The sequence below is a fragment of the Acanthisitta chloris genome, unplaced genomic scaffold (genome assembly GCF_000695815.1).
Source record: "Acanthisitta chloris isolate BGI_N310 unplaced genomic scaffold, ASM69581v1 scaffold20168, whole genome shotgun sequence".
Lineage (NCBI taxonomy): Eukaryota > Metazoa > Chordata > Aves > Passeriformes > Acanthisittidae > Acanthisitta > Acanthisitta chloris.
In genome coordinates this window covers 49,483-67,166 of record NW_008688926.1, presented here as the reverse complement: position 1 = coordinate 67,166, position 17,684 = coordinate 49,483, and the positions used below count along the sequence as shown (strand labels likewise).

The 17,684-nt window shown below is 39.7% G+C and overlaps 1 protein-coding gene across 1 annotated transcript in view; it reads left to right on the top strand.

Moving 5' to 3' along the window:
- Positions 1–430: 430 nt before the first annotated feature.
- Positions 431–17,684, top strand: part of TULP4 (tubby like protein 4) — a gene marked incomplete at its 3' end in the record, with an annotated part of 63,191 nt that continues 45,937 nt past the window's right edge. Inside the window, exon 1 of the mRNA XM_009081233.1 lies at positions 431–529. Within this exon, the coding sequence (XP_009079481.1) occupies positions 431–529 (99 nt within the window). The remainder of the gene's footprint in view (positions 530–17,684) is intronic.

The window sequence follows — 17,684 nt, the reverse complement described above, 5'->3', positions numbered from 1 at the left end:
TTATTTCTGTATTGTCAAATAGGGATTTCTGTCTCTATATTCCCCAGGGCTGCTTTTAGACCAATTTATAACTCCTTGAAATCTGAGAGAAGCAATTTAAATTTTAGCAGTGAAATCTTCAAAATTTTCCTCCTTATTGTGCATCTTCCCATCTTTCCTCATGCTGGTACATGTATCCATCCCCCAGAGTGGCTCAGTGCGATGGTATCTGATGCTCCAGGGATGTGATTGGAGTGTTTCTACTCTGGCTGCTTCTGCATTGAAACAACCAAGCTGAGGATGGGAATGGGGAAAACAGAGAGCACAGGCGAAATCAAAGTGCTGTAGACAATGTGAAGGCAGGAATGGGTGGGAGGGAAAAGCAGAGTCCATAAGGAAGAGCTGTGGTGGGGGAAGAAAAGTGAATCTGTTTGGAAAAGGAGATTGGAGGATGAGGGAAGACGCAGCTAAAGGAGTTTTCCAAATGGAAAGCCGATTGAGGAGACTGGGAGTGGGAACTGTCAAGGGGAAAACAGAGGAAATGGTTGAGGTATGGTTCTTCACATGGACATGGGGAAGCAGAGGAATGGAGACTAGAATGAGGTTGAACAAGGATCTGGTGGTGGGAAGAAGCAGGATGGGACCCAAGGGCAGTTTGGATAGAAAGGGGCTAAAGTAATTTAAGCACAGTGTGAAAAAGGAGAAACAAGTTTTAAACACCATGGCTTACCATTGCTGTGGTAAGCCCTGCATTCGTGAGTCTCTGTTGTCAGCCACCAGTAAAATCCCCCAACACTGTGCAGAGGTGGGAATTTAAGAGGACAGCAGGCTGGGAACATTGTGTGGCCAAAATGGAAGAATTTAGATGGTTCTTTTAACCCAGTGAGACACTGAAGAACCTGAAAGTATCAAAGCAGAATTACAACCGTTTTATCCTCTTGGTGCTATTTAAAGGTCAGCATTTGTCTTCTGTTACTCTTCAGCTGTGTTAGATCCTCCTTTTTCTCACCATATAGTTAATGTAGCAACCCACCACCCTGTTTGAGATGCTGGTGATTTGGGACTCCAAATGCACAGGTTGAATCCCAAATTGGCCACTCACAGGCTGTATGATCTTGGATTAGTGAATTCACTTTAATGTGATTTTCCCTATCAGTAATTTGGGGATGATTTCTAACCACCCTCTGTAAAGGCTTTTTGCTCCACGAATGCCACAGTTCACAGAAGAGCTGAGATGCTGGTTGTGTTATTAATGACGTTTTTTTCTGTCTGACTGGTGAGTGTTTCCTTTTTCTCTTTGGACCTTTGTGTGACTGTGGTAGGACAGAAATTGAGAAGAAAGGAACTGCTGGGGATAATAGGTATGGTATAACAGAGACAGCTTTCTGTCTTATTATCCAGACTCACTCTCAGCCAAAACTGGATGCGTTTGTGTCTGCAGGCTGGACTGACTCAAACTTTGTAGGGAGTCATTTCAAAGACATATAGGCCTCCCTAATGATACTCAGTTTATATGAAATGGTTTTAAAGACTCTGGCTTTATTAAGTAATTGTGTGCAGCTTGGACCCTGGCACTGAGTACTCATTTTGTAGCTGTTGTGATAGTGCCACTTCAGCTGTGATCTTGTGGGCTGCAGGATCAGGCAGCGCCATGGGAATGTGGCAGGGTGAGAGACAGCTAGGAAGGGGGAAACTGCAGAATAGCATGCTTATTGTCATACATTGTTACATTAATGTTTTAAGACCTTTGTGCAGCTGCCCTTCGTTTGAACAAGGTAGCTTTTTTATTTCATGTTTATTCTTGTTCTTCTTGCTACTTGCAGCTGTCTTTGAGCAGAGAAAGTGCCTCAGTGCTGTGCTGGAGATGATTCAGATGTTGGTTTACAGTGTATATCTGTATCTATGAATTTGAATTTGAATTCAAATGAGAACCCGTGTCAATGTCATAGGTATCTAGCATTGAGAACCAATTGCTTTTCACTGGTTTGAGTTATATTTAGTACAATTATTATGAGTATTTCCGACTCTTGTCATTCTGTCAAAACTGTCATTGAGGAACATGCTCAGGTCAGAAAGCTTTAGGTATGCCTTACTGTTAAAGGAGAAGATACTATCATATGTGGCATAGAGATCAAGAAAATGTCTCATTTACTACTAGTTTTTGTAGTAGCAATCAGGGCATTGCTTTATGCACAGGAGTCTGTGAAAGAAGTCAGGCTCAGAAGGCAGTTGGCTGAGGAAAATGCACAGTTAAATCTTTCAAACTCTTGCAGTAACACCACCTCTTCTATTAAATTAGAATTTTCCCCTCTTTTCTGCTCCTTTTTATTGTTGTTTTTGTACTTGATGTTTAATGACTTTTTACAAGGGAAGGTAGTGATGGGACAAGGGGGATTGGCTTTAAACTGATAGAGGGTAGTTTAGATTAGATATTCGGAACAAATTCTTTAAGGGTGGTGAGGTGAGACACTGGAATGGGTTGCCCAGACAAGTCGTGGATGCCCCATCCCTGAAAGTGTTCAAGGCCAGGTTGGAAGGGACTCTGAGTAACCTGGTCTAGTGAAAGGTGTCCCTTCCCATAGCAGAGGGAGGGGTTGGAACTAGATGGTCTTCAAGGTTCTGTCTAACCCAAAGCATTCTAAGATCGTGTGATTCTGCGTTTGTGAGAGTGAGCCCAGCTGGAAGCCAGTAGGCTGTAGACTGGCTCTGCAGCCTGATATCTGTGCTGCTGCTTTGCTCCCAGAAGTTTTTGCAAGTTTGGTCCTCAACCAAGATTCCAAACCCTGCTGGGAAGTTGTTACAAGAAAGATTAAAGTGCTTAGATGTTCTTTTCCGGAACAAGCTCAATTCAGCTGGTTTTGAAGAACCAGGAGTTTGTGAACTTCAGAGGCTGATTTCCTGTTCAACTGCTGTATTCCTTTCAACCTCTTTCTTTAGTTGTTTCAGTCCTAGTTCCTCTTCTATAACCTGTCCTCAAAAGGTAACACAAGCCAGGAGTTGGATAAAAGTATTTTGACATTCTTTTGTCTCAAATTTGGGTGAAAATGTACAGATGCTGATTTTTTTTTCTTTGGGGAAAAGGAACTTTCACAAAACATTATATTGGAAATGTATTGACTAAATATACATTTTTATGTTACATTTCCATCTAGTGTAGTGTTACCTGTGCACCATATGATGCAGTTCCTCCTTACAAAATTGGTTCTGTGGCTGAACCCACTTCTTACAATGGGCCTGCAGTTATGCTTAGGAGTCTTTAAAAACTCGCTGGCAAGTCGATGTGCTTGCTTTTGTTATACTTATCTGTTGTCATAATATTTGCCTCAATGCATTGCAGGTTGAAAATAGTCCCTAAGCTGCTCCAAATTGTTCAGTCCAGTACTGTAGAGCAGTCTTCTTTGTACACTGACCTCTCATTACAAAAACATTTTCTTTGGATCATCTCCTCTCATCTATTTTCAGCAAAGAGAGTGTGGTTTTAATTCCTGAATGCTGTTCATGACTCCCAAGTTGAGAAATTCTGTCCTAGAATAAGTACCTTCAGTGACACTCCAGTGCACTGTCGCTGGAGCGCTGCATTGCCATTATCAGTCATGAGATACCTTGGCTAGTGAACAAAATACAGTACTGTAAACTGTGGGTAATATCATGCAATGCTGATATAAAGTGGACACCAAAGTGTAGCTAGTGTATGCTTCAGGAATGGAGAATGTAATTAGAAAAGATTACTTAACTGCTATGGATTTGTTGTTTTAGCAAGAGGAGGAAAAAAATCAAGGAGGTTAATGACTTAATCTTAGTCTGTGTCTATGTGAGCCTTTTAATCTTCCTTTCTCTTCTTAAGAAAAACATTTCTGTTTCCTTAGAGTAGTGACTGTACATTAAATAGCAGCTCTTTAGGATTTAAAATGTGACTTTCATCAGTTTTGCCCTTGTTTCTGGAGCTTGGTTCTCATTTTGCTGGATAGTGGTAAAAATGAGAACTACTTTATATCCCCCATCCAGAGAGTCAGGTTCTGGACTCTGAGAACTAGCAGAAATGGTCAAAAGTATTATGTAGACTTCAAATGCTTGGGCTGTATCAGCAGGGATGAGTCTCAAGTGAGATCTTTGTTGAACAGTGAGAACATGCACAGCTTGAGTCTTAGAACAGTGTGGATTTAGCTCACAGCAAAGCAATTTGGAAGAATATCTCTTTACTGTGGATGAATTATCATATCCTCTCGATTTGGGTACATGGTGAGTGGGTGAGTAAGTTAGCCTGGAACACTTAGCTGCCCAAAAAGAAAGGTTTTTTTAGGACCCACTTGTGGAGTATATATTTCTGGCCTTCAACCTTTTTTAATTCACTTCACATGAGAGTTGTGCATTATTTATAGTGAGTGTGGGAGATGAAAAGAGTACTGTGGAAGAAAGAAAAATAAACCTTTCAATCATGAATTCTGGTTTTGGCTGTGATGCCAGTTTGGGGCAAGATGCCAGTAATTTTGCACCCAAAATAGAAGTGCTAAAATCCCCCAAAATTCACCAGTCTCACTCATGATCTGAATATTTTCTCAAATTATAGTTAGGAAGCAAAGCACAGTCTTGAGGCATGCATCAGCCTCATGATGAGAAGAGCAGATCATCTTTTAAGTCTTTCTGCTGCTTTGAATGGCCTTTACTGGACAGAGATGACCTCTCTGTTTAGGTGTTGTCTGCTGGTTTGCTTTTTCAGCCTGATAGCCTTGACATCTCAGGTTTGGTCACCAGTGCTTGGTGTTCATGCCACGGGCCACACATCAGCAGCAGGCTTCATTTTGGCTGGGGGCAAGGCATGCCAAAAGCTCCCCCAGAAGGCATCTGGGTTTTGGAGCTCTGTAGGACTGTAGCCTTTCTACAGCTCTGGGGTTTAGCAAGGCAGATGAAACTCAGTGTAAAAGTTGAGCTGTGTTGGGCATAAGAGGCACCTGCCATCAGATGAATATGCTCTACTGTGCAGCTTGTTTCTGTCACTGCAGTGGTGCTGAAGGGGCATGAATGCAGTTTCATGGACAGCCTTGTGGTATCAGAACTTATTCAAGAGGTTTATTTTCCTGCACCACAGTTCAGCAACAACTCAATTGTCATGGGAGATTGTTTCGGTGATCTGGTATACTGTGTGGCCTCTCATGAAACTGCATTGGTACAAATGAAGGAACAGTAAGATGGGAGGGAACCAGACATGGGAACAAGCAGCTGAGAAAGGGAGCTTTGCCCACTGAATAAAATTTGTACTGCAGCTCATCCTGAAGTGTCCCACAAAGCAAGGCACTTGGAGGAGCTCTCTCAACCAACCCGGGAGGCTTTGTGTAGATCCTAAACACTGCATGGCACTATGCAGCAGTCCCACGTTTTCATTGAAAGCGTGCATCAAGTCTTATCCTGTCATGCTTTTCTCATTTTGTTTACAGCTGAACTATGTTCATTCTGTTTAGTGCTATGGTAAGAATTACTTCAAGAGTCACAGCCTTGTTTAGAAAACAGGAGTATTGTGTACTGCAACTGTCAACTCAGGTTACTTCTAAGGGAAGGTAATGCCCTGTATTGTTAAAGCAAGTCAAATGTTATTTACTTTGAGCCTGGTCACGGAGTAGCCTAGTAAGTACTTGTTCAGCCTAAGTAACACAGAATGTAAAGGCATGTTATGCTTGAGAAAAATAAAAGGATCAAACAACATGGACCTGTTTTTTTGGGTTTTCTGTTTGGTACATGTTGTACTTTTAACATACTCTGCTTGTTCTTCATCTGTGGCTGCTAGAGGCTGCAAGGGGACACATTATCATACGTAGAGACACTATATAAACATGATGAGTAGGGTGAAGAGTAAGAGATAGTAATTCGGCCTGAATCTGTTGTGGAACTATTAGCTCTTCTTATCTCATAAGAAAAGATAAGAGACCAAGGGTCCATGGGAGGTTATCTCATTAATTGTCTTAAGTTTCTTAGTTAAAGTCTATAGTGTTCATTTACACAAGCATTCAAAAGTCATGTCTCAGACCCAAAATTTATGAATTTAACTTATAAAAATTTAACTTTTTCAGCCTTTTTTCCCTGTTAAACTGTTAATATTTGTGATTCTACCTCTGATGAAAACTACTTAATTTTTTTTTTGTGTCAAAGTATAAATGAGATTACGCTATAAGCTTCTGTTGTGTTTTGAGATGTAACAAACCAGGAGAAAGTTACAATAAAAGTAATCCCTTACACAAGCTTAAACAGCAAACACCAAAAGCATTTTTTTTGCCTGTAGTCCTGCAAGTGAGAGAAGCAGGGAAGGGAGAGACTGTTCTTATCCGCAGCAGATCCTAGGCAGTGCCTTTACCCTGAGATCCTGCAGCTGGGATTCAGTAACTGCATGTTTTTTTGTGTGCACCTTGCCTGAAGAAAATCACTGTCTTCAGAAGGTACTCAGCAGTAGGACTCTTAAAGGAAAGTAAGCCCATAATGTGGTCTACAAGAGATAAAAATGCACCCCAAAAGACTGAACTGCTGGCAGTGGAGCACAAAGCTGAAGGAAAAAAAGGAACAAATAGCAATTAGTGCTTTAAATGAGTGAGAAGCTGGAAGTTGGCGAGACAGCTTAGGGGCCTGATGTGAATCCTTAGGGTAGATTGCCATGAATGAAGAGAGCAATTTAAGAAAGCAGAAAGAATATTGCAGAGATGTTAGTTGGTATCTGTCCTCACTGCAGATAGGGTACAAACTTACTGAGAGAGCTCAAGTACGAGGTGGCTGAGGTGTGAGATAAAATATGTACAGTTTTATTAGGAATGCCATCATAAGAATGTGGAACTAAATGTGTTAGAAGTCTCTAAGAAGCATCTGGAGAATTACAGCCCAGTAAGCTTATACTGATAGTTGGTAAATTATCTAAAATAATAGTTACCAACAGGTCACAATTCACAGATTGCAGCCATTGAGATTATAGAGAAGAAAATGATACCAAACTGAAGGGGAGAAAGGTGTTTTGGGAGATGGAAAACAAAGTGATTCAGCTGAGGAAAGCTTTTAGAAAGTTTTGTTGTCCTTCACAGATGGTTATTAAGAAACATGGTATGACTAAGATGAGAGTCAGTGTGCTGGCATGACTCAAAACTTGTGTTGGACATAAAAGCAAAAGGCACATTAATGAGTTAGGCTTTCTAACAGTGATATGTTGATAAATCCCCACTTTAAACTGGTGGGGACTGTTCTGTTCTTCCAGGTGTGAAGCAGCACTGTTGGGGGATTGTGCCTACCCCATTCGCTCTGCTGAACGGCAGAATTGGGAAGTGGCTAAATGCTGTCTGGTCCCTGAGCGTGGAGAGCTATGAGGCTGTCAGTCCTACACCTCTCCATGGAGACCTCCACTTAGGAAAGACCTGGAGCTCAGAATAGCAAGCTCTTTCTTGGTATGTGGCTGACTTGAAAAGTACAGTAGTAATAGAAAAAGTCTCAGTAATTTTGAAAACATACCATTAAGAATAGGAAAAATAGTAAAGGACAGCATGAAGAATGTTTACTAGAAGTAAAAACTGATATATCAATAACGCCCTTGTCTCACCTCAAAATAGCATTCAAGAGTTAGTAAGAGTTCGGGGTCAGCTGAAAAGACAAAGCTGAAAAAGAATTGGGGAAATCTCAGTTGTGGAGAGTAACTGAAGAAAATTGTGACTGCTTACCTTAGAAAGCAGATGAGTCAGAGAAGAGGCGTATTAAAACTGTATGAAGCAGCTAATGGTAATAGAGAAGGTAGAGTGGGGTAGTTTCTGTTTGCCTTGTCTTAAAGCACTGAAGTAAGTGAATATTGAAAGGAATCAGAAGGTTGCAAATTCCAAAACCGATAGAAAGAAATTCTTGCTCAGGTCTGTGATTAAGTTATGAAAGTCACTACAGCAGTAACTTGTTGTGCTGAAGAATTTCACAAGGTTTTTAAAAAGGTTTTTATAATGGATATCAGAAATACTTACAGCTGCCATGATCCATGCTGACAAATTTTGAAGGGAATATTAAACTTCAGTTTTTGAGACTATCTCTAGCTACTGGGGATATCTTTCTGTTCTGTTGCTGGTTGTTCTTCCTTCTTAACGAAAAGAATTAGGTTAGTGATGTAATTCATATAACATTCATATAACAAGGTGTGAAAATAGCTCTGATTCTCAGTAACATCCTAAAGAGCACCCTGTGTGAGTGGTGTCTGAATTCAGAGCAGTTTGGTCTGTTTTCAGGCACTGGCTGAACAGATTAGCCTGGTGGGCTGAGCAGAGTAGCCCAGGTAAGGGTTCCCAGCATCTCTTGAAGTCACCAAGATCTGTGGCTAAACCAAAGTGCAGGTATAGGATTCCAGAAATGTAATGGGATCAGGAACTGATGTGATTTTCAGTTTGGGTAGAAGGTGTTGAGTTGCCCTTTTTTTGGTCATACATGCATTGCACGTTCAAGTAAAAGATCTTCATCTCTTAAAAATGCCCTTAAAGCAAGAGTGTTTTCTGCACTTGTGTTCTGGGGTTCATTTCACTTCCAGTGACTGGAAGGCATGACATAAACAACTGTTGTCTTAGATGAAGTCTTCAGTTAAACTGTTACAGTAAATAAGCAAACCTAAACTAAGAAAGTTACTGGTTTTGTTTGCCTGCAAAAGCTTATCTCCTTGGTACAGTTCCAGTGCACATGGTTTTCATGGATATGATGTGACCATGTGATATGTATGTGAGTACATGGTGATAAGCAGTTCATAATTTTTTTGTCAAGGTTTTGGTTGTATTAAATTATATTTGTCTGTGAGTGAATTTGATGCTTCCAGATGTCAGTCAGCCAATTCATGCAGTCCTGCCATTTTACCTGATGATAGTAACCTCCTTAGGAATTGTATTTGCAGTCTTAATTTATCTCAGGGCTGGTGCAGTTATTTACTGAGTTGTGCATCTTTATAGGTGACATATTTTAGGATAATTCAAAAAATTCTGAAGAAAAAATTGGTGATGCTGTATGCAGATTTTAAAGGCACAAGATATATATTTGAAAAGACCTTGGAAATCAAATCCTCTTGAGAATGGAAAGCTGTATATGCAAAAAAAAAGAAGCTAATTTCTGGTTAATTGCCAGGAGGTAAGGTAATTCTAAAACATTAATGAAAATGCTGATATGTGGACTTCAAATGGCAAGTGTAATGCAAACCTGCTGATTGGAATCAGTAAAATGCTATGGAAAAAAACACCCTCCTAGACAGTTTGAGGAAATCACAGATACGTAATAAATCATGCATATGCCTGTGCAGTAATAACATAATTTTAGAAAAATTAAGAAGGCTAGCATGATTTCTGTTAAAACAGTGTTAACTAATTGGATCATAAATGCAAATAAAACCATTCACTCTGGATGACTGGCTCATAGTTACAGTATCTCAGCTATCATGGTTTCACTGCAGAACAACAGACTCTCCAGTGCATGAGTCTGTATCACATGGTTTTATTTTTAGTACTGATAAATCTAATATTTCAAGATCATGTGAGGCTGGGCACCAGGAGGGTTGCTCAATAGCTGCCTCTTGCGAGACACTGCCCAGGGCTCCCTGTCTCATGCTCATTCCCCTCGACAGAGGTGTCAGCTTTGGCAAGCAGCATGTTAGGAACCAAACTGTCCTACTGAGACTGAGAACTGGTAAAGCATACAGCATTGGGAGGATTTGGGAGCACAGTTGCAGGCTGGGCAGGATTGCCCTTGCCACGGCTTGTACAAAGCAGTGAGTGCATGTGGGCATCAAAGATACCCTGGCATGATAGAATGCAACATTTTTGTTGGTATTTTCTACAGAAATGTGCTTTGAAAGAGTTACTATATAGTAATGGTAGTGCAGCAAGATATTACTGCAAGGATGTGGTTGATGCTGACCATGGAGTTTTGCTGAAATCCTTCTGGTTTATGGGCTGGGATTGCTGAGCAGGAGGCAGTGATTGCCATGAGCAGCTGGAGCTCTGGAGCAGTGGATGATGGAGGAATCTAGTGACTGAGAGCTGTGGCTGTGGGATCCCTGTGCCCCACTGTTTGGGGGTGCTTGACTGGAGCCTTCTCAGCTCAGCTTCATCTCCTGGCCTGTGCTAGCTGAGCGTACTGAGGCTCCTTCACTCCTGCATCTAGACATTGTGGTATGATGATCCTTGTAGTATCCTTGAGTCCAGCAGAGTACTCTTAGGTACCACGTAGGGAACTTTGGTGAAAATCACTCTCTGTTGGATCTTGGGTCCCACTTTTGAGTCCATGCTTTTGATCTGTGGCCCTAACCCTCTGGCTCTCCTTTTTTGGAGAGAGGGAGACACTGATTTCTCTGTTATGATATGATGCACTCAGAACCATCCATACAATTGGCTTCCCTCCCAAGACCACTGGCTGCTTAATATGAACAATTTCCAAATGGAGCTGTTTGATTGTCATGGTAGGGATGTCACTGCTTTATTACTAAAGGTTTGTGAAAATGTTACTGTTTCCTGGACTGTTTCACTCTGTTTGTTGTTCTTTCAGAAATGTACTCTGGAAATGCCTTTCAAAGGGTAACAAGAGCACGTACAGAGCAAACTTACTGGAATGACTGATTGCTTGCAGACACAAAAATAGCTGGCAAACCATTTAGACAGATATCAGCTGTATCTCCAGCCTATAGACAAACACAAAAAATGTGATTTAATCATACCTATATAAAGACACAGATAATTCCCCTTCACCCTTGTGCATAAAATAGGACTGTGTCTTTCTTTTTATCACATACTTATCCTGAAGTTATGTCTTTATTCCATATATGTGAAACATTTCAGCACTCAAGTGGACTTCAAAGTGATACAGTTCTATTAAAAAATTAGAAAAATTATAGTAATTGATTGTATTTATTAATAACCCACATTTTTTCTTAGATCTCAGTTAAGGAATCAGAAAATAATGTTTTAGTAACAAAACCACTAAACTGCAATAACCACATTAGTTAGTTAACACAAAAAGAAAGTAAGTCCCTACAATATACCTTCTTACACTATGTGAAAATTTGTATGAAGTGTTCCCAAAGGTAGGCTTCATTTCACCTTTTCTCTTAGAAGACTGTTCAACCATTTCTTTCTTTTTTGAAAGCTTTATTTGATATTTAACCCAAAATACAGTTTCCTGAATACAATTCCATTACCTACAGTAACATTTAATAATGTCTTGGTTTTTCGTTTCATTCTAGTACTTGCTGACCCTTTTCATGACTTTGCCATTATGCATTTTTTTATTTTATTATTTGCCTCTAATGTAATATATCAAAACTTGGATTACTTTCTATGCTTTTTAAACTCTTTTAAGAAGGATAAAACTTACTTTAAAATTAAAAAGAACAGAAATGTGTGTACGCTTTATTGCTTTTCCTCTCTTTTTTTGAGTGAAGCAAAGGGTAAACTAAACTATGAAAGTTACTTTCCAGTGATGTAGTGCTTATGAGCTATCTGGCTCAGGCTCTTGGATACAGATCAGATAGCTTTCATCTCTAGTCTGTGGTTCATATACTGGCTGAGTTGTTTAAGGCTGAATATTGTTGCTCTTTGGTCTCTGAGAAGCAAGTCAGTTTTAGCTCAGTTCCTTGAAAACTGCTTTCTGCACCACAGGTGATCAATATATTTGTTAATATTTTCATTAGATAAGGTCAGGTATTGTCCTTATTTGATGTGTGTTACCTATCACCCCAAACAATCAAATAGTCTCATGGTGACCAATATATCCCTTTGGGATCCCCAGGGATTGCATTCCCAACCTACAGCTCAGCCCTCTCAAGTATGTTGAGTTTTACAGTTCTGTAGAGCTAGACTTCCCAGCAGAGCTTCCCTAACCTGCTTTTTGGTTTGTCTTCAAGGCTAAAACCTCCAAAGACTGTACTTGTTCATAAACTGTGCAGTTCTAACAACATGGGGGTCAGTTCAAGTCAAGATTTTAATATGACACAGCAGTAAAAGAGAACAGCAGTGATTTGTGCTTTCTGGGGTTGTCCACTTTGCCTGTTGCAGTCTTTCTGTCCAAGTAACTGATTGAATCTCTTATTTATGGCTCCCTTGTGTTCTTTGGGATGTCAAACAAGTAAAATTATTGGTCACTTGGCCAAGTGTATCATGGTACAGTTTTTATTTCATGAAGAAATAACAAGTGTAGATGAAACTTCTTAGAGGGGTTTGCTCTGAGCACAGTCTGTGCAGAATTGCAGGGCAGCCGAAGCAAGGATGACATTTTCAAAAGCTGCTATTTGTCATTTCTTAGAGTATGGCATTTCTTTATCTAGTCTTAACCTTGTCAGAAGTTTGTATCATATTATTTGCAAATTAGGTGGGCCAGTGTGTCTCAGGCCTGACTCAGAGGCTCCATGTTATATATCTATATCTGTATCTATCTATCTGTCTATATAAACAAATTAATAACAAAGTAATTCTTGTAGGTACCTGTTGTCTTATTTATTCTAAAATGCTAAATTGAATGTTTTGTTAGTAAATATTGTGATTTTTAGTTATGTTGTTAATTTAGACTCCCCTATTTATACCTTTCTGTTGTGAGAGGTGCAGGTGCTAAGTGGCTGCTCTGCCCTTTCTGCATTCCCTGCTTTACTGCCCAATCCCTCCTTTGCATTGTCCTCCTTAAAAGGAGACACTGCTTAATTTTCCACTTTGTTTTCTATGTCCATCTCAGCAATTTGACAATCACCTTGATAGCTGTCCTAAATGCCACTAGCAGCCCACTCAGGCAGCCAGCAGGTTTCAGGTGGTGACCTTGTGGTGGAAGTGAAAGCAGATGTCCTACCTTTGCGAAGTAACGTGGTGGAATGTCATCAGTCTCACAGAAGGATTAGGGTTGCATAGTATCTGTAGGTCATGCAAAGACAGTCCAGGCAGTCCAATAAAGACTATACAAGTGCTTTCTTTTCTCAGTATCTGTGACTAGTTTAAAATGACCAGTATTCCTCAGATGGACAGAAATGTTCCACAATTGCATGTAGAGGTCATATGGTTGGACTTGATGATTGGAGTAATGCTAGTTGAGTATTTTGGATAGTAAAGTAGTCCCACTTCAGCCATGAAATGCCCAGCTATGCCATCTGTCTCCAATCCACCTTATAACTCAGCTTAATTAAATTAGTGCACAGCTATTATCACCTGGGAGATGTTAATAGATTTGAAGTGCTGATCTGTGCTTCTACTGAAGTTTGGATTATTTTTAGTTTCTTGCGTTTGAAAAGAATAATATGTGTTGAAATACTGTAGCTGTTAGGGAAGTACATGCTTGGACAAGATTTTTGACACTTGTTTGAATTTTAAGGTGTTTTTCTGTTTCCATTGCTGACAAAAATTAAGTTTTTACTGTAGTTCTCAAAGGGTGAAGTTCATCTCCATGGAGAGGGCTTGCACAAGGCTTGTGCTGCAGTCATGTCCCATATAGGACTTGTTTGGTGGACTGTCACAGTGATTTCAGCTAAGCAGGTGCAAACTAAGTTATAGTCTCAACTGTAAAATCATCAAGAGACTCATTGGTCAGCTTCTGATTATGAAATCTCTACCACAGATGCTAATGATGATTTTCAGAAACCTGGAATAATGTTACTTAATTGCTGTGCTGTATGAATTTGCATATCTGATGAACAAAAAATTTTCTGTTACCTTAGTACATTTGATATAGACATACTTAGTATATTTTAGTACATTTGATATAGACATACTTAGTCTTAGATACTTAGATAGGGGCAGATCCTCCGTATGTGGTCGTGAGACACCATTATTTTTGTGACACCTCTCAGAATAGACTCCAGAAAGTGAAGGAATTGTGTGGCCTCCTTCCTCTTGTTAACTAGCACAGTTTTATATAACAGCATTTATATTACATTTTAAAGAGATTTCTTTAAACTTTCCTAGTAGTGCAAGTGTGGTTTTTTCCTTTAATAATGTTCTTGTACATACATATATACATGTAAAGTTATAAAACTAAATTTCACTATTATATGAACACTTGATCAGGAATTTTTAAGCATCAAATTGGGAAGACTGAGTATAAGGGCAAGTGCATCTGTCACAGTCACTTCACTGGCTTTTTACTGCAATTCATTATCCTGGGAGTATTCCTAAACAAGATGGCATTTACAAGGGGGAAAATACTATGAGATTTCCTATGTAGCTGCTGTTGAGAAAGCAGAGTATAACTAGTTCATTTTGAGTAGGAATGGTTTTCAGTAGTGTTTATTGTTATCCTTTCTCTTCTGGGTTTGGTTTGGGTTTGGAGTGTTTTTTTGGGGAGGGTGTGGGTTATGTAATTATTTGGTGTCATTTTGGATATGGTACATGGTTGCAAGCAGTATTTTATCCTTGATCGTGTATTTTTAGAAAGAAGGGAGACAACAGAAGCCATTGGCTCTGTTACAGAGTGTCTATATCTCTTCATCCAATATTTTTTCTGTATTTTTAGCCGGGGAAAAAAGACAAATAATTTTAAATCTGTTTTATCTGTGTGGTGTTTTGGTTGGGTTCCCCCCCTGCCCCCGAAACTTCTATCAAAGATGTGCATGGTCTCTGAATTCATATATGGTAGTGATGCATAGGTGGATGTCAGTGAGTGCTATTTTTGTTTTTAAAGCATGAGTTGCATTTACAATGAGCTTCTCATACACAGCCCAAAAGTGAATGTAAATGTGCAGGATTTTTTAAATGGTCCTGATTCATACCATCTGTAATGTAATTTTGTCAGATGTTAGTGAAATGAGCATTAGGCTCATGTACTTTTAATTTAATGTAGACTAAATACCAGAGAATTTTTAATCTAGTGCTTTTTTTCTTGTGGGAAAATATTTGACCATAGAGGAACTTCCAGCTCTGCACGTGTCTTATTTTTAACAGAAATGGACCTTTCCCGATGATGCTCATCAGTGATTTGCTAGAAAGAGGGGGAACTATATTGCTCTCAGTATTTTGATCTTAAGGCAAAATGGTTGCTCATCTTCAGCTAGAATAGTTGCCTCTTTTCTTTATTATGGTGTTTTATCTGTATGGAAACTAGAACCAAGTGAAATCTTTCTTCTTATAAAGGAAGGCAATGAAAGTACTATTTTGTTTTTTGCTCATCCTTATCAACATTCAGTTTTGATTTATTTTTGTGTAACTTGGACTTGCCTCTGCATTTAGAGGGAGTATGTATGGACAATTAAACAGAAGGATTTTACAGGAATGCTTAAGGATGGGAAGACCATTATGGGATACAGTGGTAGTAATGTGCATGCTATAAAGGAGTTTCCCTTGCTGGAAGTGAGCATGGCATAACTTTAGAAAAGATTTTCTGTGGAAGGAGCTACCTTTTCTGTGAAAGACCTTTTGGGACTTGAGCATCCTTGTGAAGGCAAGGGAGTCAAAAGCACAGCATAGACATTGTCACTCTGTTGTCTGCATGATGGGAGATGAGCAGACCTCCACCCATTTCCCTTTCAAGAACAAAATGGTGTGCAGATACCTCGTGCATATGGATTATTGACTTTAAGTCTTCACTTTTTTGTGCCTTAATTATTGACCTTCAGATTACAACCATCTGTTTTATTTAATAGCTCTTGAAGGAATAGTTAAACGTACTTAAATTAGAACTGGTAGGCATATACCAACATCTTGTCATCCATATTGGATTTGTATCACCTGTTACTTCTCTTTCTTGCATACAACTTTCTGTTCTGACAAGTGACCTGTCAAATCTGCTGCTGCCCAAACCATTTCTGTTGGTGGGGTTTGGTTTTGTTTTGTTTTGGGGTATTTTTGATGTCTCTCACAACTGTGGTTCTTTGAAGTCATGATTAAATGTGGTGATTCCAAAGTGAAAAGAGCAATTCCTTTGGAGCTGGCTCTGTGAGCATTATTCTTCTTGTTTGGTACCTGTGAGTGGTCTTGGGGATGCTTTCCTCCAAAGTATGAGATAAGATATCACATTTTGTGTTCTGTGAACATATGAAATAGTTATGTGGCAAATCCTTGGGGTTAATAGACTTTGAGATGTATTTCTTAAAATGAAGCATGCAACTTAAGGAACATAAGGAGATTTGTAAAGATTTAGAGCCTTTCTTGAGTCCTTGTCTTGGCAGTTTACTATCAAGGCCCCTAAATGTATTCAGTGAGATGTTGACAGTCTAGGTATTTTTAAGACAACATCTTACTCACACTAAAGGCTTTCCTTCCTCAAAGTAGCAATCAAAACAAATTTTTCTTGCCATTGTCTATTTGCCAAAATCATTGCCTCAAGCTTTTAAAGGTCAGACTGCCTTCCACTGGGGATTGGATGCCATCCATATGATACCTTTCAAAAATAGGTTTATGTTGTGGGTGGGATGCCAACCCCAAGATACCTGTTAAAAATAGGCATGTGTAGCATTCATCTGCAAAGCAGATAAACAAAACTTTCTGGGGAGTATCAACATTTGTCCCCGTGGGTAAGCAGCTATACTATTACTTGCAGGGTACCAGCCACTCACAGGCAGTGTGAATGAACACTGGGTGAATGGATACCTCCCTGTGCTTACTCAGAGGGTTATTGCTGGCAAACTGCACCACTCCCACCTGGCCTTTTCTCTTTCTGCTGCTGCACAGGTGATTTGAGCCTTTGTCAGCCTGATGCGTGTATGAATGTCATGAAAACAAATGGCAAGGAGAAAAGGGGAAAAAAAATAAGTGTATTCAACAAAATGGCACAGAGCTTCTAATGCATCCCTACATTGTACTTAACTTTAGGGCCTTACCTGAGGTGTTTGAGTTATCATAGAATCATAGAATCAACCTGGTTGGAAAAGACCTCCAAGATCATCAAGTCCAACCCTACCATTGTTATTAGACTATGGCACTAGGTGCCACATCCAGTCTCACCTTGAAAACCTCCAGGGATGGTGAATCCACCACCTCCCCGGGCAGCCCATTCCAATGTCTGACTACTCTCTCCATAAAAAATCTCTTCCTAATCTGAAGTAGCTTTTCATGTGAGGGCCACGAAGAAGTCTGTGGTAAGAAGAAGGTACAGAGCTGGGCCTGGACCTTTCATCTCCCATTAAGTTCAGCACCTTATTGCTGGTCCAGCCTTACCTCTGATTTTGGTTGGCATGAGGTTATGTCCCCAATTGACACACTTGTCTTACTGATAATGTTATGCCATGAAATCAGATTGTTGCCTTTAAAAAGAAAATTGTAAAAAAAAGGCTGTTCAAATTTGGTCCTTGCATGTTGGGGTTTTTTTTTCCCTTTTTTTAAATCCCTGTAGTTAGAAGCTTTTATGTTATCTCTCACAATGATGTTGTTATATTTATTTAAATATTACTTGCAGAGATTGAAACTCCTTTTCAAAGAGCAGAACAAGCAAGATGACAGCTGTTGGCAGAGTAATACACTTTCTTAAGGGAAATGTAGGATCCTGGGATAAAGTATCAAACCTCTAATGTACAAGTAGCAGTGGAAAGCGCTGCTGGCAGCAGCAGCCACATCCCCCAGGGGCTGTGAGCATCTGCCGTGCCCTCGGTGCACTTCACCACTGACCACAGCTTCTCCCATGGCAGGGGTAAGGGATATTAAATGACATCTGTCTCTGAGATATCTGCAGGCCACTACAGTCCTTCTAGGAGGAGAGCTTATTTTTTAATTATTTATACTAAAGAAACATGAAGAATTTGGATGGTATTTTCTGTCTCACAGAACTCA